Source organism: Erpetoichthys calabaricus, chromosome 3, assembly GCF_900747795.2.
Source record: "Erpetoichthys calabaricus chromosome 3, fErpCal1.3, whole genome shotgun sequence".
NCBI lineage: Eukaryota > Metazoa > Chordata > Cladistia > Polypteriformes > Polypteridae > Erpetoichthys > Erpetoichthys calabaricus.
The window spans coordinates 229,070,913-229,094,178 of NC_041396.2; the positions used below are offsets into that span (position 1 = coordinate 229,070,913).

The 23,266-nt window shown below is 37.4% G+C and overlaps 1 protein-coding gene across 1 annotated transcript in view; it reads right to left on the minus strand.

Moving 5' to 3' along the window:
* The window catches only part of LOC114648702 (syntaxin-binding protein 5-like), a 580,738-nt gene that overhangs the window by 362,122 nt on the left and 195,350 nt on the right, over window positions 1-23,266 (minus strand). Inside the window, 1 exon segment of the mRNA XM_051924863.1 lies at window positions 21,088-21,188. Within this exon segment, the coding sequence (XP_051780823.1) occupies window positions 21,088-21,188 (101 nt within the window).

Below are 23,266 nucleotides of genomic sequence, written 5' to 3' on the forward strand. Positions count from 1 at the left end.
AAATATCAAAGAAACACTTTCACGAAAGGTACAAATATAACAGAACAAGTGCACTTTTATTCAAAAATATAACTGCAGAAAAAAAAAAAGCCATCTTAGTGTGCGACATTGACACGCATTTACTATGACTGCCGCCGTGGCGCAACAGTATCAGTTGCTGACTGGGAATCAAAAGGTCACGAGTTTGATCCTGCACGATTCCCTTTTGAGCAGTGAACTGCTCTTATTTTTACTATTTTAGAATAAAAAGATACATTTGATTTCAGTCTGTAACAGCCGGTGTAATTTATGATATTTGTAAAGGTAAGCTTTGTTTTTGTTTTTTTTTTTATTCACTTTTCATTCTCTCAGTCGTGTTCAGGATCCTTCCCTACCCCATCTGACACTGCTGTTTTCACATAAAGATGTGCTATAGCTCTGCAGTGTATCACGATACATACGACAGCATGTTTTTTTTCCACCAATCTTGCCAGTCCCCACATGTTACTGTATGCTGTTTCTTTTGTACTCTAGGACATGCAGAGGAAAGCATAGTAAAGAGCAGTAACTTCAGCGCTATATGCAATCATCAGACACTCCCCATCTGACACTGCTGTTTTCACATAAAGACGCGCTATAGCTCACCCAAGGAGCGCCCTTCCTACATTTATGACATGTGTACTTGTTGCAGTGTACACACCTCTCTGTGCTATGGTTCCTATTACACTGAACAAGCACCTGTAATTTGCAGCTCTATTCATTATCTCAAAACATCACGCACATTCACAGTAATTCCCAGTTATGTCCACCACTCACACCCACGCCCACAACCATACAGAACTGATTCCACATCAGAGAAATTCCAGTTCCAGCATAAATTCACACCAGATCGGACGCTGTTCGTTTTCAAATAATATTGCATTTAGTGCGATGATGTTTTCACATATATTGTCTTTTTCAGGTGTGTAATAGAAACCACAGCATAGAGAGAAGTGTGTACATTGTAACAGGTACACACGTTGTAAATGTAGGAAAGTGTGAACTGTTAACTGTTGTTAACATTTGAATCTGATGATTGCATATAGCGCTGTCTTATTCAGTGCGCGCAAGAACATGCGGGTGGCCAGTTGCTGTGTGCTACAACATGCTGGCGGTGATCAATGCACATTTTAAAAAAACAGAGAGACAAATATATGTGACGTTTTGAAGAAATCATTTTATGACGCAAATAGTACCAATCAGAAAACATCGTCGAAGTAATGCAATATTATTTGAAAACGAACAGCGTCAGATTGGGTCTGATTTATACTGGCGCTGTTACATAGAGTCGGATCAGAAGCTGAATAAGCTCCTGTTCTGACTCTAAGTAAAAAAGCATGAATTAATCAACAGAAATAACTGCAATCGACATTTTAAACTTAATGATTTACAGTGCATACCAATTTATAAATTTTATGTCCATTTGAGGCTACAAAGAAAAAGAAACACTTCCTCCTCAGAGGGGAATCGAACTCGGGTCTTTAAGGCATGGCAGGGATGTTGTGCTCTGAGTCAGCAAACCTTAGCGTTACGCCACAGAAGGTGTTGTGTCATCCTTGAACCTTTTGTGAAAGTGTTTATTTGATGTTTGGACGTCAGGCTTCACACACATTCTATAGTTTATGCCTACATTTTGTAACATTTATTACTAAAAAATGAAAAAGTTTCTGGTTTAAAAATATGTTTACACAGATTACTATAGAAACTGAACACACATGAAATGCGTGTGTTCCAAATAACATCTATTATTTCCACTCTAAAACTCCAGCAGTTCAGGCACTTCCAGATAGTCAAACAAGGCATGAGCTGGGAAAACAAAGTGAACGTTCTGTGACGATGGGGGATGGAATAGCCGGCTGCTTGCTGCTCATCTTAATCGGCACATTTAGAAGACAAAAGAGAGGTGAGAGCGGTTTTAAGGTGGGCCGGATCTGCAAGTTTTTTCATAGACTCTGGTAATTCTAGTGTTAAATACTTGGGATCAGCAGTACAGAGTAATGGGGATTGTGGAAGAGTGTTGAAAAAGAGAGTGCAGGCAGGGTGGAATGGGTGGAGAAGAGTGTCAGGAGTGATTTGTGACAGACGGATTTCAGCAAGGTCTCCAGGACTGTAGTGAGACCAGCTATGTTATATGGGTTGGAGACGGTGGCACTGACCAGAAAGCAGGAGACAGAGCTGGAGGTAGCAGAGTTAAAGATGCTAAGATTTGCATTGGATGTGACAAGGATGGATAGGATTAGAAATTAGTACATTAGAGGGTCAGCTCAAGTTTGACGGTTGGGAGACAAAGTCAGAGAGGAGAGATTGCATTGGTTTGGACATGTGCAGAGGAAAGATGCTGGGTATATTGGGAAAAGAATGATAAGAACAGAGATGCCAAGCAAGAGAAAGAGGAAAGCCTAAGAGAAGGTTTATGGATTTGGTGAGAGAGGACATGCAGATGATGGGTGTAACAGAACAAGATGCAGAGGACAGAAAGATATGGAAGAAGATGATCTGCTGTGGCGACCCCTATAGGGAACGGCCGAAAGAAGAAGATTATTTTCTAGTAAACTGAATGTTTTTGTGGTGTTATTCCAAAAATCACCTTTTATTGGAATGTGACTACTGTCACTAGATGTTCCTCTCATATTAGTTTGAAATTCATTTTAGAATTTAAGCCTTTTATGTTTGTCTTTCAACATTTGTGTCCGACAAAATAGTCACTCTCGGTATTTATACAAGTTTAAACCATCACTTCAGATGTCAACAAGTCAGCTTTAAAGGAATATTCCAACTAAAAATTATATTTGTTTTATATGTTACTTAACCCCATGTAGTTTGTAGTACTGGCAAAAAAAAATTAATCTCATGCTTTCGTGGAGAAAGGGCATAAAAGTTTCTGATAAAATGGGACCCAGTGGTGACCAACACTGAAAAACAGTTAAAAAATCAAAAACATCCAAGAAAAAAAATCTCACATTACACATGTTGTATACTGTATTTCACTTATAAGTCATCATATCGTGTGTTCACAATCTGCAAAAGACATTGATAAATAAAGAAACTTCAGAGAATGTTTGGGAACCCCTCTTATTTCTTTAGATTTTTGTTTATCATTGGCTGAGCTTTCAAATTAGCAACTTCCTTTTAAGATACGACATGCCTTATGGAAACAGTAGTATTTCAAAAGTGACATTAAGTTTATTGGATTAACAGAACATATGCAATATGCATCATAACAAAATTAGACAGGTGCATAATTTTGGGCACCCCAACAAAGATTTTACATCAATACTTATTTGAGCGTCCTTTTGCAAATATAACAGCCTCTAGACGCCTCCTATAGCCTTTGATGAGTGTCTGGATTCTGGATGGAGGTATTTTTGACCATTCTTCCATACAAAATTAGTTCAGTTAAATTTGATGGCTGCCGAGCATGGACAGCCTGCTTCAAATCATCCCATATACTTTCGATGATATTCAAGTCAGGGGACTGTGATGGCCATTCCAGAACATTGACCAAATAACTCAATTTTTGTCTCATCAGTCCAAAGCACTTTGTTCCAAAATGAATTTGGCTTGTCTAAATGAGCATTTGCATACAATAAGCAACTCTGTTTGTAGCGTGAGTGCAGAAAGGGCTTCTTTCTCATTACCCTGCCATATAGATGTTCTTTGTGTAAATTGCGTTGAATTGTAGAACGATGTACAGATACACCATCTGCAGCAAGATGTTCTTGCAGGTCTTGCAGGTGATCTGTGGGTTGTCTGTAACCATTCTTACAATCCTGCGCATATGCCGCAAGATTTCTTGGCCTGCCAGACCTGGGTTTAACAGCAACTGTGCCTGTGGCCTTCCATTTCCCGATTACATTCCTTACAGTTGAAAATGACAGTTTAAACCTCTGAGATGGCTTTTTGTAGCCTTCCCCTAAACCATGATACTGAATAATCTTTGTTTTCAGATCTTTTGAGAGTTGCTTTGAGGATCCCAAGCTGTAACTCTTCAGAGGAGAGACAAAGGGAAGCACAACTTGTAATTGACTACCTTAAATAACTTTTCTAATGATTGGACAGACCTGTCTATAAAGTTCAAGGCTTAACGAACTAATCCAACCAATTTGGTGTTGCAAGTAATCAGTATTGAGCAGTTACATGCATTCAAATCAGCAAAATTACAAGGGGACCCAAATTTTTGCATAGCCAGTTTTTCACATTTGATTTCATTTCATATAACTAAATACTGCTTCACTAAAAATTTTTGTTCGGAAAACACCCCAGTACTCAGATGTTCCTAGGAAATGAAAGACATACCACTGTTATCTTTTTTGTTGAAACTAGAGTAAAATTATTATTCAGGCTGACAGGGGTTCCCAAACTTTTTCATATGACTGTATATATGTGTGTATATGGCAAGGATCTTCACTCTTTAAAGTGCTTTGAGAACATATCGAGAAATACTGAAAAATCGCATTTTAGATTAAAGTAATAGCAATATCAATGTAAGTGTTTTACAATATGGCAAATCACTGCAGCTGCTATGTAATATCTACTGATGATTGTCTGCTCATATGCTATGCAACAGAGCAGCAAACACTAAATGGAAATTTATTTATCAGGGATCTGTTTCGGTGGGGTTGCAGATGGGTATGTTGCATCAATTAAATACTATTTTTCAGTAATATTTTTTAATCAGCTAATGATGCAAATATGAAATCTTAAAATTGCAAATGTTACAAACTTAACAGAGTGGTTCACTGACAAACCAGACTTTAAAAGCATGTTGTTACAAAAACAGCTTTAAAGAGTTTGTTAATATGTAAATATCCTGAATTACCTTGGAATTCACTAATTCAGTAGTATATCTATCCATCTATATCTATATTTATATATCTATACTATTCATTTAGCCCGTTACAATAACGGGCGCTAGAACAGTAGTGCATAAACATTAGTAGGAACAGTCTATATTAAATGGCAAGGGACTTTGACCTCATTCTTTTTGTTGGTCGTATTTTTCTTTCTTTCAGCCTTTCTTATGTTGATGTTTACTTGCTGAGCTGACCGTTCTTTGTGGGCTGCCGCCGTGTATTGTGTGTCTTTAATTTTCTGTGACAGTAATATTGTCTTGTACGGCTCTATTAAATAAGGGCCAGCACAAAAAGGCGAGCTTCAAAAGGGCGACCTCAATTGAGCATGGCGAATAAAGGCGTTCGTAGATAATTTAGTTCAAATGGCTCTGGAATATGTGAAGAGCAACAAAGGTGCAGATCTTTATTTACGCGCGCCTTTATTCGCTGCGCCCAATTGAGGTCGCCCTTTTGAGGCTCGCCTTTTTGTGCGCGCACTTATTGAAGGATGCCTGTGCGCGCCCTTATTGAAGGATACCGTCTTGTCCGCTGGCTTGTATGTCCGTAATATACCTTTAAATTTCTCTGGCGGTAATACAGGCGTGCGCGTCGGTAATATGCCTTTAATCTCTTCTGACAGTAATACTGGCTTGTATGTGGCTGTAATATGCGTCACTGTATTGTGTACCTTTAATTTCCTCTCGCGGTAATACTGGTTTGTATTTCCATAAAACGCCTCTAACTTTCTCTGACAGTAATATCGCGTATCGCACCGTGCCCCGTGCATGCGCACTTCATCAGAAGACACCCACACACGGACACCTGGATGCACATAGAGATTTTATATATATATAGATTCATATACAAGTTTGAATTTTTATATTTGGTATTGATTTTAAGAGGTATTCTTCAGTGACAGAACAGAAAATGTCAGAATGAATTTAGAATGTGCACATACTGCGATAAATAGTAGTTTAAGATGATACCATTTTTTCTAATGTTAGTATTTATACATTTTATACTGCATTACAGAAAAAGGCATAATATTTTCCACTTCTATAATAGATGTATTTTAATAAAAAGCCATCAAATGTGATTTCAGTATTTGCCATGGTTTCAAAAGGTTTAGAGTATTGTACAATTTCATTGACATTGAATCCAAAAATGCTAGTAGTATTTTGACATCATTAGGAAGCAAGTTACATGCATGTAATTTTTTTAATATTTTTTTTTTAATTTGCTGCAACTTAATTTTATCCTTTCATCTTAACACTCCCCTTGTAATAACCATTAAACCATTGGGGTGTAGTTTTACTTTCTCATATATAGATAGTATAGGGAATGTATAGGAATCGTGAAAAAATTCCACCTCGAGATTTTGATTAATCTTGACATTTTAGACCTTCCTAGGTAATCCACCACCGTTTTCAACTTCCCTAAGTGTGAAAATATCATTTTAATATAAATTTTGATTATAAGTAGAAATAAATGATTGTGTATTGGTATTATCAATTAGTTATGATGAGAAACAAAGAGATATATTTGAGAAATATTGCACAACTGGAAGTGATTCTGTTGGGGATCAGAACTGGTGTGGTGCTGAGAATTCAAGTTTGAGGCAGCCTATCCAGGTAAGCGAGTGGAATGTCTTGTCTCTCCAGCATGATGACCATCTTCCTCTGCTGTCAGAGGAGCTTCGTAAACTCCGGATTTCAGTGTGGCACTCTCTGAGATGTGCAGACTGGGACTAGCCAGATCTCTATAGGTGAGATTTATTAAACTCAGATTCCTGCTCCTAATATTGTATTTGGGGATTTTAACAAGTGATTTCAGAGAGTATTTTTGTGCTTGTCTGAAATACCTATATGTTTTTTATTTTTTCTTATGCACATTAAATGTTTTTTTTAATTAATTGTTTTCTTATTGTAAGAACAGTAGCATGGTTTAACACTAGAATTTCCAGAGCCAACGAAAAAACTCGTAAATCCGGCCCACCTCAAATCCTTTCGCACCTCTCCGTCAGCCTCTATTGTCTTCTAAATGTGTCGATAAGCCCTACCGCCTCAGAACGGGCAAGAAGTTCTCCCATTTCCTGCCTTGATTGATTATCTGGGAGTGAGCTACCCAGAATTGTAAGGGAAAGTAATTTGATGTGTGTTTTGTGTCTACAACAATCTGTGTAAACACATCGCTAAAACAGAAATGCTTTTCATGTTTTAGTAATAAATAACAAAATGTAGACATGAACTGTATAATGTGTGAAGGCTGATGGCCAAATATCAAATAAACACTTTCACAAAAGGTGCAAGTACAATACGACAGCTTCCGTGGTGTAGCGGTAACATCCGCTGACTTATAATCCGGAAGTCGTGAGTTCGAAACCGGCTCCCCGGGAAGTTTACCGTTTTGAGTAGTGAGCTGCTCTTATTGTTAATATTATAAAATAAAAACATACATTTGATTTGTGTCTGTAACAGCCGGTGTAAATTTATAGTACTTGTAAAAGTTAGCTTTTTTTTTTCACTTTTATTCTCACAGTGACAATCACGATACAACAACCCCAGACCCCAGAAATCAAGGCAGGAACTGGGAGAACTTCTTGCCCGTTCTGAGGCGGTGGGGGGGATGGTATAGCAGGCTGCTTGGGTTTATCAACACATTTAGAAGACAAGGGATTTAAGGTGGGCCGGATTTACGAGTTTTTTCACAGGCTCTGGTAATTCTCATGTTAATAAGGCCAAAAATTAGAAAGCCCAAGATTTCAATATTTTAAATTAACAAAAATGATACAGTTTCATAAGTATCAAGATCAAAGAACACAGGAAAATAACTCAACTTACATATAACTATTGGTCAAAAATGAGGGAAATAACTCAAAGTCAATTGTGAAGGTTGAGTGCCTTTATGTTTTAATTGGTCTCTATTGTCAGTGTCAGGTTCAACTTATAATAACTTTAAGTAGAGTTTTTAACTTTAGTCTATTCCTGTATTTATTTTTAAAGGAAGGAAGGTGCTTACCAAACATAATCATCTCTCTCTGAAACAATAGCTTTCCACTGTTAATATTAATAAAACTAAAATGAAATGTTAGATATGTGTATTTTCTTATTAATAATTGTTAAAATCCATCTTCATTGTACAGGTGTATCTTAATAAATTAGAATATCATTGAAAAGTTAATTTATTTCAGTAAATCAACTCAAAATGTGAAACTCATTATATAGATTCATTACATACAGAGCAATATATTTAAAGTGTTTATTTCTTTTCATTTTGCTGATTATGGCCTACAGGTAATTAGAATATTACATAAGACCAATGAAAAAAAGATTTTTAATACAGAAATGTTTGCCTAATGAAAAGTATGTGCATGTAGGCACTCAATACTTGGTCGGGCTCCTTTTGCATGAATTAATGCATCAATGCAGCATGGCATGGAGGCAATCAGACTGTGCACTGCTGAGGTGTTATGGAAGCCCAGGATGCTTTGATAGCGGCCTTCAACTCATCTGCATTGTTGAGTCTGGTGTCTCTCATCTTCCTCTTGAGGACACAGCGTCCATGTTTCCAAGAAGAATGTCACAATTCAATTCATTTGACCACAGAACAGTGTTCTACTTTGCATCAGCCTATTTCACCTAAGCTTTGACCCATGGATCATGTTCACATATGGCTTCTTCTTTGCATGATAGAGCTTTAACCTGTATTTGTGGATGGCACATTGAAATGTGTTCATAAAGAATGATTTCTGAAGTGTTCCTGAGACCATGCGGTGATTTCTATGACAAAATCATGCATGTTTTCAATGCAGACATTCAAAGTCTTTACAATTTTATGCTGAGGAACATGATTCTAAAATTGGTTCAAAATTTGTAGATGCAGTTTTTTTGCAGAATGGTGAACCTCTGCCCATCTTTACTTCTGAGAGACTGTTACTATCTAAGATTCTCTTTTTAAACCCAGTCATATCACTGATCTGTTTCCAATTAACCTAATCAGATGCAAAATGTTCCTCCAGCTGTTACTTTTTATTACCACTTTATTTTTCCAGCCTTTTGTTGCCCCATCCCAACTTTTCTGAGAGGTGTATTGCTGCCATCAAATTCAAAATGAGCTAATTATTTTTCAAGAAATAGTAAAATGTCTCACTTTCAACATCTGATATGTTTTCTATGTTCTATTATGAATAAAATAGGGGTTTATGAGATCTGCATATCATTGCATTCTGTTTTCAATTTAGATTTTACACAGCATTCCAACTTTTTCGTAATTTGGGTTGTAGATAGTAAGCGGTGTCAATTAACGCGATTAAGTAAAATGCAGTATGCCTTTGAAAATTAATCACATACATAACGCCTTAAATAAAAAAAAAAACTTTGATAGCCCTAACTGTTATTCATGAAGATGTATTTTCATTTGTCTAAGTACAGAAAATATGCCACATGTCACATTTTTTAAAAATGCACAATGATCTTTTTTTGTGATATGACCAGGGGGTCATCAAATAAAATTAATTTTACTGGATTACCTGCACTATGCAAGAGTGGAAATTAGGCACAGAAACACAGCCTCAAACTTCAGGTTCCTAACCTGTGCCAAAAACATATTAGGTTAATCATGGACTGTACATTAGCCAGGTACGAGCAAGTAATTAAGGCTGTTGTGTCCTACAATGGACTTTAATTTGATTCCTATGAGATGCTACTAGGCTCTCGCTCAATGCAACAGAGAAAAACACATGGAAAAACTGGACTTTAACTAGTGTCACAGGTGGCTGGGGGGGCGACCCGGCTAGGACGCCCCGGAGGACCGGAAGAGGGCTTAAGTATTCCCTAGACCACGTGGGTGTGACCGCCCTGGCGGCTATGGGGACCACTGGTACAGAACATGGAAGCTCATCCCTGTAGGGGCCCGTGGTCACCGCCAGGGGGTGCCCGAATGCCTTGGGAGCCCTGGACCTCAGCACTTCCGCCACACCCAGAAGTGCTGGTCGGGTGTTGGGGAGAGGATCGGGGACACACTGGGGAGTGCCGGCAGAAGATTGTCGGGTGGCACCTGGAGCACATCCAGGTGGTCATAAAAGGGGCTGCCTCCCTCCATTCGATGGCTGGAGTCAGGAGGACAAGAAGACAAGGTCTGGGAGGAGAGACAAGGAGGCGGCCTGAAGAAGTGAGGCATTGTTGTTGGCCAGGACTTTAGGGTTGCGTGCACTTACTGTAAATATGAGTAGTGCAAATAAACGTGTGTTGTGTGCCTTTAACGTGTCTGCCTGTCTGTGGCCGGGTCATCTTCCACACTAGCAACAAAATTCTAACTGCAGATAAAAGACAAACTGCAATGTAAACATTAGGCTGCCAACAATTTTCCAACAAATACAATCACCAAAAAATAACCACATATATCAATAAAAAAGCCCTGAAGGCTAGCTTTCTCCTAAAAATGAAAGCTAACGACGAGTTAAAATCTAGAACAAAGTTCCTGCTGAAGTCCATCTGAAGAATGGACTGATATTTTTAGTCAAGAAGTCAAAAAAAACTGTTCTTCTCATTTATCCATGGAAAACACAAAACGAGTCTATGGCCAATCAGATGGCTACTGAACCTGAGGATGTATATATGGTCTAAAATAAATTAAATATCAGTGTATGACAGAAAAAGAAATTCTTCAGTCTTTATGTAGTACTTGGGGGCTTTGCTCACCAACCCCCGTGTTTGGTTTTCCGGATACACACTTTTAAGATTTTTTTTTTCTTTGAATTGTTGCTATTTCATTAGTTTCACTTTTATTTCAGAACTTCTGTAAAAACAATATTTGTAATCTTGCAAGTCCCAATATGCTGAATCTTTTGGTCAGGATAGGTTTCTCTGTTTGGAATTTCAGCACAGACAAAACGATCTACATCATCAGCAGTTAATAATTTTTTTTTACAAAGTAAAAAAGTAAGTAGAGTTCTATATTGGACTCCTGTCTGTAAAGTCGTGCTATTTTCCTCTCACAGTTCCAAAAGTACATTGGGTTACCAAGGTGATACCCCAGCTTTTGTCTAGGTTTTTTTACAAGGGCCAGACAGAACGTTTTTGACTCCTCGGGTAAATTTAGCTTTTTAAATAAGCAGACAGATAAATATATATACATGAACATAGTAACCAATAAATGCATGTGCGGTAAACTCCGTTTTTGAAATTCTCAAGATTCTTTATTTGTCACAAGCGTAGTTATACAGGACAACATGCAGTGAAATGCATCCTGATCAGCTTATCAAAAACTGTGCAAAGTTAGAAGAATATCAGTTAGATTAACAAAAAGTCATAGATTTAAAGGTAACAGTATAGTAGAACATAATAAATAAGTACAATTATGTGAATAAAGTAGAATTAAATCTTAAGGTGCAATAGTGCAGTAATTATTATGCAAAACCAAAGTTAGACTGGTGCATACTTAAATGAGGCAGTTTGTTTGTTTGAGCTACTGCGATCTTTACTTTCTTTTTTTATATTTTCTAATTTTCCTACTTTCATATTCTTTAACTTTCTCCACATGTGTTTAGCGCCGTTTTTTAAATTTTTTTTGAGCCTTTCTAATTTCACTGGTTTCATAGTCTCTAACCTGCTCTGCATGTGTTTAGCGTCAACGTTTGTAAATGTCTTTATGAAGTTCTACTTTCTTTTACTCATTGTCTTTTAATTCTGAGCCGGATTGGACGTGCTTTTTTTTCAATTCCACTTGTTCCGGGCTGATAATTACTTTCCTTATTTTCTGAATTTGCACCTCGATTATTCTTTTTTGCTCTTTTTTCTGTCCAACGCATTTGAGTCTCTTTTCTCCACGCTGCTTTCTTCTTCGCTTACATGTCGACATTTAATTTATAACATACCTTATACACTTTATATGCGCTGAGAGTCCTGGATCTGTGTGTGCTCAAATCCTTCACAAGACTGAATGTTTTTCTGCCTATTGTCCTATTTGATAGATTGTAAGTAGGGCGTGTCTTTGGTCTCGCGGGTAGATTGTAAGTAGGGCAGGTCTTTGGTCTCGCGGGTCTTTAAAATGTCTTACGAGAAGATCACGTATCGTAGACTTGCTTTTTGCTTTCCATTCCAGGATTTTCTTTTATATATAGAGAGATATTTTCTTTCAGAAGAAAAAATTATCAAAGCCATCAAAAAATATTATTCATTCTTTTGAGTAATATTTAATATTTTAAGGTAAAACTTCCCTCCAGGTACTAGTACTTGGAGAATACAAACAACATAGAAGCATGCTCATCTGATCAGCAGTTTGCCGACTTGCTGTGTCAATCATTACCTCCTATTTGTAGCCTAAAAGCTTTGTTCTATAACATGTCACAGTTCATTAAGAAGGATTTTCATCATATTCAATACTCCTATGGCAATGCTGTACTGTACATCATACAAAAATTAAAGCAAGCAAAAATGCCCTTGAAAGGGGAAGGAGGGAAAATACTTGGCTATTGTTCTTACTAGTCAAATAAGACATCCATTTAAGACTTTGTTGTATAAACTTTAGGAGGAAAATACAAAAAAACACACCATATATATTTAATGAGCCAATATGCTATTTGTAATCAAAAAAATAATTTACAAAATTATGCACAAAAAGTTACCCAGGTGCTGTGTCATCACTGTATCATTTTTTATGTAAATTGCCATTATAAGTAAAGATGGGGCATCATTTGCCTTCAGAGCACCCTGTATCGTTAGGAAATTGACTCAAACACTGCCAAAAGTCTGAACTTGGATTCAGGATAATATTAATCATTCTTTCCTTGCTTGTTCTATCTTATGCAATACCAGCAAGCCCGCGATTTTCGAAAGAATCGCAAATCCAAGAATGGCAATGACCTCATGGAGGGTGGGTGCGTCCTGGGAAATGTCATTTAATTAAATAAACATATTTGTACTAAAGCGGTTTCTTTTTGGAGTTGTGACTCATGTGGTTGTGGTGTTTCAGAAGCGCGTTGTAGGCGCCTTGTTTCCATCAGGACGTAAATGCATGACAATATCACGGTGAAACGGAGGCTCACCGTCATCACTTTGAAACACAATTGCCACTTCATTAACGATGGAAACATTGTATTGTCTCGGATCCTGTTCTTTGTCCTTTATTAGCACTAAGGCAATTGTAGGTGGTGCCACACCGTCCGCCTCTGCTTTTGTATTGGCCTCTCTTTCAACCTCATGTAGCATTTTCCTACAGTTTGAATGGGTGATTGTTTATGACTTCAGCCACGTTTCTCATTATTAGCTCTGTGGTTGATATACTGCGTCATCCAGATGTAACACGTACATTTGGGCACATTTGCGGTGGTGATTTGGCTCAGGGTGCACTGTTCCAATCCGATGCAATATTTGTCAACACACGCGAAAGCAGTATGGGCCATTCCCAGGGAGGAAGCCGGTGTGTGATGAAATATTATGGAGGGTGGGTGCGTCCTGGGACAGTTCATTTCAACGCGGTTCTGTTATTGTTTTTCTTCATGCAGTCTCGTTTTTCTTTGTTTATGGCTGTGTTGTCGTATATGCGGTGGTGTGGCCGGTCGCGTCCGGGCGGCTGTACAACCTGGCGTGCACGCTTTACCTCGGGTATAGTTCACAGGTCGTAGGCATGGTAAAGTTTCCATTTAATTCAATAATCCCATTTGAACTAAAGCGGTTTCTTTGTCTGGGCGCGTTCGTTCATTGTTTTTATGCATGTTGTTTGAGCGCCACCTACTGACTCTGGGTTGAACTAAAGCGGTTTGTTTGTGTGGGCGCCTTCGTTCATTGTTTTATCCATGTTTCTGGGCGCCACCTACTGACTCTGGGAAGCCGCCGTGTTGGGATTCCGTACTGTAATACTGTAATGTGATTCACATATGCACTAAATCGTTTCGTTTTTGTTTTCTCCGTGGCTGTGTCGTTAGCTATGGGCTCGGATTTGTATTTCCGTTAGTTGAGCTGTTTCGTTTTTGAGCCGTGACTCCTTTGCCTGGGAGCTGTTTCGTGCGCTTCATTTGTCTAGCGGGTGTGTTTTCTGTGGCTGTGTCGTTAGCTATGGGCGGGCTCGTTGCAGTGGCGATCACACTGGTAGGCGTGTTTTCTGTGGCTGTGTCATTAGCTATGGGCGGGCTCATTGCAGTGCGGCATTACGCGTACGCCTCGATGCGCCCTGCGTCCACAACTTTCGGTTAGTAATATGGATGTGTCTGGCTAGACTTAGGTCCTGATGAGGCTATTCTACAATAAGCCAAATACACTGTTTTGTCTTTGCAAACATCCATGTCTTTCCTATTCTTGTACAATGCAGCACTTTGTGCTGAAAAGGACCATTTGAAAATAGGTTTGTTTCTGCCATGACGTTATGTATGCGGTCATTAACAGCAACTATCACGTACACTGTCACCTGCATTAGCCTGAAGACACCCAGCAGGATGGCTCAGTGGAATAAAGAGGTTTATCCAGTTCCTCTCTTGAGCTTGTTAACAGCAGGAACTGCCATTCTCCACACTAGACAACACTTTTCCAAATGTCTAGCGTCAACGAATTGCATTTTAAATAAACCATACCTTCTTACTTTTTTTTTTGACAACAGTAAAAATATATTGGGGTAAATTGTTATCGTACACATACAATGAATGACATGATATGGAATTGTGTGAAATATAAGCCACGGTTAAGAAGATTATTATACCTATTCTGTTACTTGGCTGTGATGTGTCAACCTACTTAGGTTGTCTCTTTACTATAAAAAAAATCTTGGGACAAGACAAAACTTTTTTTTCTGCGACAAGACGTGATCAATTGAAGACAGCCAGAGAAGAGAGACAGAAAGACACTTTCATGTCCCGTGAGATGGTCAAGTCACGTCATACTTGCAACTTTTGGAAGCAAGTCCCAAGAGACGGTGACTTTTGCAAATCATGCCCTACTTACAACCATTTTCAAACAAGACCATGGTCATCTAACCTCTCAGTTGTTGGAATGCTTTTGGCAGACACACTTCCTGTGCTCTGTTTGTGCCAAGAGACTTAACCACGCCCGGAGCCGGAAAAAGACAAAGTAGAACGTCGTAAAGAATTCAGAAACGTTGGTACAATATAAATACAGAGCAGGTTAGAGATTATGGAAGTAGGAAAATTCAAAAGTCTCAAAAAAATGATAGTAAAGATCACATTAGCTCAAACGAACGCAAAATATTACTCGGTGAAATAACAGAACTGCAAAAAGAGATCGAATAGTGTTTGAGGATGTCTGGGGGAGAAAAGAGATAAGGCAGTGAGACAAAAGGACAGCTGCTATACAGGCTTTTAAATGTTCGAAGCGCCGCACAAGATGCAGACCACGTGGCACAGCAGCAGCAGCAAGCCAGCAGCTGATCAAGCAAAGAAGAGGTTAAAAAAAAAAAATGTTTACCATTGTATCACTGTTTAAGAGGAGTTTCGGAGGAGTGACCGTGTCTCCTTGGGGTGCATTCAGCTTCTTGCTGGTGGTGAAGCCCCTCAGTTTTAATAAAGGTTAATTTCTGAATTAATGAATGTCTTTAGTTATACATTTATGGGTGAAGGCCCATTCTTGACATCCGTGATCACTGATATGTAAGAAAATCCCTAAAGGTCACTATTCCAGATACACACACTCTACTGAAACAGATTCTAGTTACTATGTTGCATTTAAAGTCCTTTATATCTGTAGCAGTCAATTTTCCATTTGAATTTTGCACAAAGACACACACAATATATCATTAGAGTGTGTATGGTAGAGCTGACAAATAAGTTATTATATTCTGAAAATATGTATTTCTTTAAGTGTTTATTAGATGTACTGCATGTTCCTATATGAGATACAAGAAACTCTGAGTCAATGAAACTGCTGTTTATAGTAAATTAAACAACTAGAAAGCCTAGAAATTCTTAAAAAAAATCTGTCAAAAGAGAAATAAAGAGGTAAAGCAGTTGATTATATTTGGGCTCAAGTAGTTAAATTTGTAATAAAGATATTGAATATACAATTATCTGGAATGTATAAACAAATAGACAAATGTGATTATTTTATATTACAAACATATTTGTTAAAATATATTTGAAGATATATTAAAATTCTTGTGCTACATATAAATTTTCATGCAAGATATTTAACATTAACATGCTGTCTTATCAGTAAAAGTTTTCTTAAACATTCATATATTCATCAGAATGTTGTAATGAATCTCAAAAACCAAAACATACTGAACACACTTAGGGCATTAATACTAATAACGATAATATGTTATTTAACCATGGGAAGAAGAGTGGCAATATTTCACATCCACCCCTTTTTTTTAAGGAATTAAAATTTTTGAAACTTTTTTTTTGCTAACAGAGATGCAGCTCAGGACAAATGTACACTTTACAAGAGGAGAAATTTTTACAATTTATCACTCAATCATTTTTCTTTATATGGCATCCCAAATAGCATGCAAGTAAAATGACTACAATATGTTAGCAAATATAAAAAGTGAACATGAGACTGCAAAAAAAAAACAATCAATACAAAGAAATGCATCATTAACCAACACAAGGAGGAGCATGGATGTATAAGAATCCAGTGGTCATACATGTTCTCTAACTCTATTCTCAATTTTTGACTCTATGAATCATTAAACAAACAAGGGTTTGCCTCTAAACTAAGTATAGTACCAAACTTCTTTATAGTCTACATTTTGCCAAAGCTTACGGGGCCAGACTCTCAAACAAGAATACAAGCCTGGCGTCAACCCATTAAAAAGTTTGTAGTGAACAGCAGTGAAATCTGCTATACCCACTGTACTTCTTCCTAAAAACCCGACCCCAATTTCTCCAGTCCATGCATTTTAAACATCCAGGGTTTCAGGGAGAGAGCAAAAGAAACTCAACATAACACTTAATACTTAGAGAGGAAAAGAAAAAAAAACTAAAATTGCTGTTATTAAATCAGGAGCTCAGCAGCACAAGGTAACTGTAGCTTAATGAATAATTTGTATGGTGTAATGAGTGCTGCAACAAAGGATGTAGACAAACACAAGTAGACCATTGCAGCAATTTGGCTCCTCTTATTTGAATAGTGCTTCTGTCTGCTACAATATCTAATTTTAAATTTCTGCTGTTTCTCACCTTTTGAAATATCTATAAGTGAGCAGAATTATTCCCATACATATAAAGTATGATTATCAGATTATGTAGGACTTTTAATAATATGGAAAAAAAACATACCAGAACTTTGTCTTAGGATGCCCATATCTATGTCTGTAAAGAGTAAAATCTCTAATCAAGGTGACTTAATCTCAGTTTATTGCAGATTGGAAATATGATCGAGTTGAAAAGATGCTGGTTTGCTCTTGTTTGTGAGGCTGGCTGCACAATATATTTTGTATTGTATTAGGGTTTATCTTTTGAATTCAGGAACCAGAAGAGTGGCTGCATGGGTGGTATGGAGTCACAGATGAAGATTGTATCAAGCATTGTAAGTTGATCTATGTTTTCTATTAAATAAAATGAAGTTATGGATTTAATTATCATGGCACTAGAGAGTTGTGATGTGTTCCATATTGATTGGACATGAAAGTATGAATTCCACTGTACAGTGCATCCGGAAAGTATTCACTTTTTCCACATTTTGTTATGTTACAGCCTTATTCCAAAATTGATTAAATTCATTTTTTCCCTCAGAATTCTACACACAACACCCCATAATGACAACGTGAAAAAAGTTTACTTGAGGTTTTTGCAAATTTATTAAAAATAAAAAAATTAAGAAAGCACAATAATCTACAATAATCTGTGTAAACACATTGTTAAAACAGAAACATTTTTCATATTTTAGTAGTAAATGACAAAATGTTGGCATAAACTATATAATGTGTGAAGCCTGAAGTCCAAAGATCAAATAAACACTTTCACAAAAGGTTCAAGGACGATACAACAACTTCCATGGCGAAGCGGTAAGATTTGCTGACTTGTAATCAAGAGTCCCCGGTTCAATCCTGACTGTCTCCTATATTTGCCGTTTTCAGTAGTGAGCTGCTCTTATTGTTAATATTATACAGTACACACATACATTTGGTTTGAGTCTGTAACAGACGGTGTACATTTATAGTACTTGTAAAAGTTACCTTTTTTTTTCACTTTTAAAACTCTAGCACTTCACATTCACTCCCAGATAATCAATCAAGACCTGAGCTGGGAGAACTTTGTACACGTTCTGCGGTAGTGGGGGATGGAATAGCAGGCTGCTTGCTGCTTGTCTTAACTGGCATATTTACAGGACAAAAGACGCTGAGGGAGAGGTGCGAACGGATTTAAGGTGGGCCGGATCTATGAGTTTTTTCGTAGACTCTGGTAATTCTAGTGTTAATGGAATAAACTCATGGGTTCAAAAACTTTAAATCAAGGCCCACCAAAATACTGTACCTTCTGATCAAGCCCCTCATACTGTAAACTTAATGCAATGAAGTGCAGCATGATCTTGTATCTCAGTTACTGCCTAAATTTGGATACTAGTAAATTTCTGACTCAGAAAGTATGTGATTAACAATCACGTGATCTCTCTAGGTTAGTTTTCCACCTTTATTCTCGAGGTAGCACTTCTAGGAAATGAAACATCTGAAGTACCCACAAGTTCTTTCAGTCTTAAGATGTTTAAGTATTGAACTTTTACAAAAGATTTAACTCTCAGCCCTCATGCTAATATTCCACTTGGAAATTTAAAAAATTGACTACATATATTTCTTTTGAATGGTTGTGTGCATTTTTCCTCCCTGTGGTTTCCTCCTACTGTTATAAGACATGCATGACAGGTGATTTGTGGATGCTAAATTGCCCCTTGTGTGTGTTTTGTGTGTTCACCCTGCCATGGACCGGGACCCTGGCCAGGGTTTATTCCTGCCTTGCTCCATGTGCTAGCTTTCATCCCCCGTGACCCTGGTCTACATTAAACAAGGTTAGAAAATTACATAACATTTTTAATGAACGGTAGCATGGTTTGATAAGGAGTTAAAATCATAAAGCCTAAAATTTCTATATTCTTAATTTGCAAACATTTAAAAGTTACATATGAATTCAGACCCAAAGAAGTGAAAAATTAACTCAAGTTACATATGAACTTTGGTCAAAAAAGAAGAAAATAATGCTATTCTTCTGTTTAAGTCTGCCAATTTTTAAAACTGTTATAAAAATGATGGTACAAAAACAAGTTCACCAAAAATAAAAACCTTGTGATGTTGGAGAACTGAAACTCAGGGAGAGAGATAGACATGCTGTGCAGACTGTTTGTGTGGGTGTAAGGGGTGAAAAAGACAGCACTCACCTGAGACACATTCTTTCACAAAAATCTATAGGTTTTGGGGCATGATTTCCTAGCAGTCTCCATCCTGGTATAGACTGGCTAAAATAGGTGTAGAAACAAAAAAGTAGCTGCTCTCTCAGAGCCAATTTTAGCACTGGAAGACTTGATTTGGTATGGGCAATGGACATGCAAGAGAAAAAAGGAGGCATGAGGGACAGCAGTGGAGTCACACAGAATTATCACCATGACACTGAATAATGGAACTGAAGCGCAGATGAGCATTGAGACATGAGTTAAGTCACTGTGTATCCAATGGTTCTTTTAAGTCCCACCTTTTTTTTTTAACCCCCCTTTTGTTGGTTTCCCCATGACAGCTGTTAGTATGCTGCAAAGGTACAGGACCAATGCTCTTGTAATATAGGTAACTTTTATTTAACAATTAAAGACCACTTTTAGTTACCTGTAAATTTATTTAAAAAGTTGGCAATTTAAAGACAATCTTTAAAATTGGAATTTTTTTTAAATAATGTGAACCTCATTGTCCCCAGTTTAAAGCCCATTGGCTTAGATCAAACAATACATGTGTTTTAGTTGTGATAAAAAAAATAGCAGATTATATCATTGAAATGAATTGAGCGAGTTAACACTTCAATTTTGACAATAATAACATAAATTCAACCATAAAATATATACACAGTATATAGTATAAAATTGTGTATAAAAGTTTCATTCTACGAATGTATGCTTTTGTGTGTCTTTGTCTTTTTGCATTACCGTCACTATTCTGAGGAGACATACAAGTAACAATTTCCTTGTATTATACATGATAATAAACTGGAACAGTTAAAACTATGTAGTATGGAGCAAAACAGTAACAGTAATGTATTTCTAATATAAAAAAACATGTTTTGTTCATGTTGATTTAGAAGTCTAACAATGCAATGTTACAGTATGTCTTGCTCATATCAGCCTCTCAGTCTCTGATCTGTGGACATAGAAGCAGAAATACACAATTGCAAAAGAAATGTACTTTGTTATTTGTTCAGTTTGCATTGTGTTGCTTCCTCACAGTACTGACCCAAGTTTGATATTCTTGTTCATAAGTAAATTCTTCTGAGCTTCCAATGTCCTCATATAGTCCAAAGACTACTTTAAAATGGCCAAGGATGTGTATGAGAACATCTTAAAAGAAATTAGCTTTCCACAATTTCACTACTCTCCATCTAGACTTGTGATTGTTTTTCTAGCTCACAACCATGTTGAAATGACAGGTTGAAGGAAATTATCTGACAGAAATTAGTTACTGAATTCCTGAACTGATACCAACGTAATGAATGTACTTATATGGAAATGATAACCTCTAAATTGGTGTATATATTTTCAGATAAAATTGGTTTATAGTCAGATGTTGTGTTCCTTATAATTATTATTATAACACTAGAGATAACTCACTCAATGAACCAATGTTCAACACACCTGAGGTTTAAAACAGTACTAAAACAATACAAAATTAATGACAATAAAATAATCTACACTATCAATATTTATTATACTGTACAGTATAATAACATTATATTTTTAAATCTGCTTAAACCAATTCAGGGTGGTGGAACCGGAGACTATATTAGCTATCCTTGTTATTAAATCAAATTACTATTTATTGCATTCGTAGGAGATAAAATGTTGTAGTAGTAAATTAGCCACTTTTTTATAAACCAAAAATCGCAGGTGAAAATGCATTTGAATTTCTTGGTTCTGCTTGAGACAATACTGAGAAGAACAGGATTCCATTTTGTACGTGAATGTTTTAAAAATATGGTTCTGCTTTATAACATGAAATTTTAACCATTCAACAATGTACTCACTCTATTCAATCTTAATCTGAATGAATATACATTAAAGCAAATAATTTAGTCTGAATGGAAATAATAATGCCTTACCTCTCCCTGTTGAACTTAAGCGAATGAAGAATGGCAGGTCGCTTTTGCCGCAGGTTCCAGAGGTGAATGCTGTCATCTGCCAAGGCACTCACAAGAGCTCCCTGTATGGAAGAGGAAAGTGAGGCACAAAGTTAATATTTCACTGCAATTTTTTCCCTAAAACATTTATTTTTCCCTCAGTATAAGATTAAGCTAAAGACACTACAACTTTTAAAAGTAAAAGAATTTAGAAGAAGCACCTATTACAAGTAACCGGACATCAAGGGGAGTATTTACTCCCTAACACATGCAGTAAAATTATTAATACTCATAATGCATAATAAAAAGTTGAGATGTTGTTCACTCTGCTAAACCAAATATTAATTATCAAGTAAGAAGAATATAATAACCATAAGAAGTTTCTACAGAAGAAATTCATTTGTCCAGACATTAATGGGTAATAATTTGATTGTTTTGAATACACAGATAAAAACCCAGTAAAAATACTGTATACGAGGGTCGATCAAAACGTTTCCGCACATTTATATTTTCATTGGAAACGGTGGAGTAGTAATTGGTCATGTCCGAGAGTGTCATGTGACTAGTTCTGTCTGGCAAGCCGGTTGCCATTACAATTTAGTATAAAAATTGTCACCTTGTGGTGAAGATGGCTGCGAAACTTATAAATTGCACCAAAGAGGAACAGCGTTCTGTCATATGCTTTTTGTGGGCACAAGGTGCGCCAGGAGCACAAATTCATCTCTGCATGTGTGCTCAGTATGGAGATAAAGTTCTCCCTTGTAAAAGTCGACTTTGAGTGGATTGAAATGTTCGAAAATGGCCGTGCTAGTGTGACGGATGCAGAATGCTCCGGATGTCCAGCTACAGCCACAACCACGAAGAATGAAGAAAGAACCCTGATGTGAAAGCAGTGGTACGTCAGTGGCTACCAAAAATATTTTTTGCTGATGGTTAGTGCTGGGCATACTGGTTCATACCGAAAACCGTTTTTTATTTTTTTTATGATATGGATTTTTCTTATACCGCAACACCGGTTTAAATTGCCTAAACGACGTTCAGAACGTGGCACAGCGGGAAACTGTTCAAGTGGGGACCTTTTTCACTGCTACACCGCTAAACACAGATTTGTTGCACTAGGGCTCTTTTTCACTGCTACACCACCAAATTGTGGGCGGTAGCATAGGTATGCCGCGCGGTGAAAATGGACAGAGAGACAAAAAAAAGGAGTCACGTCTGTCGCCTGGAGATGCTTTAGTTTTAAAAGGTCAGATGTGTAAATACTGTTTCTATACTACTGGATAATACTGCAAGCCAAGTTGTACTTGTTTTATTTGTTTTCAATACAGTGTAATGTACCTGGGTACTGTGTAATATTGTGAGGACATGTTTACTTTATTCTCGTACTTTGTCATTAAAGTAGAACATCGTAAACTAAACTTCATCGTAAAATGAATATTTAATTTATATGACGTGATAATGGTGATGAATATGCTGCGCAGTAAAAATGATGACGATGAAGGTGATGATGACTTTTACTGCGCAGCCGATGACTGTATTTAACGTCTCTTCAGACGGCGGTGCCATTTCCTGGGGCACCTCCTCCACGGTTTCCGAAGGTGTATCCGTAGTAGTAGTAGTAGTAGTAGTAGGAACTGGCTCTTTTTTGCGAGGCTGCAAAAACATTGTGATCGGCAGTTGCTACCGCTGCTTCTTTTTCCGGTTGAAGAGCAGCTTGTAGGCAGTCATGACGTCGTCGACCTTGTTGCAAAGATTCCTAAAGCAGATTCCATCCAGACTACTGCCTTATCACGTCCACTTGCAACTCGTTTTGCGCCCTGGTTAAAGGACACTGCGGCCGTAGATCTTATATGCTTTTCCTCCTTTTTAAATAAAAAGAATCGTGGACTCATTCATGCTGTAATGGTGTCCTGCAGCGGTGTAGCTGTTCCCTTCCTTCAACATATCCAAAACTTTTACCTTTTCTGCAATCATTTGCATCTTCTGTTGGCGCTTGGACACGGCCCCTGAAGCAGGAGCACGTTAATGCTGAATGAGTGAGATGAGACTTCCTGGTTAATGTAGCACTCCGTCGCTGAGCCAATCAGCAGCACACAGGAACTTAACTGCGTGCTCTGATTGGGTAGTTTCTCAGCCATCCGCCAATAGCATCTCTTGTATG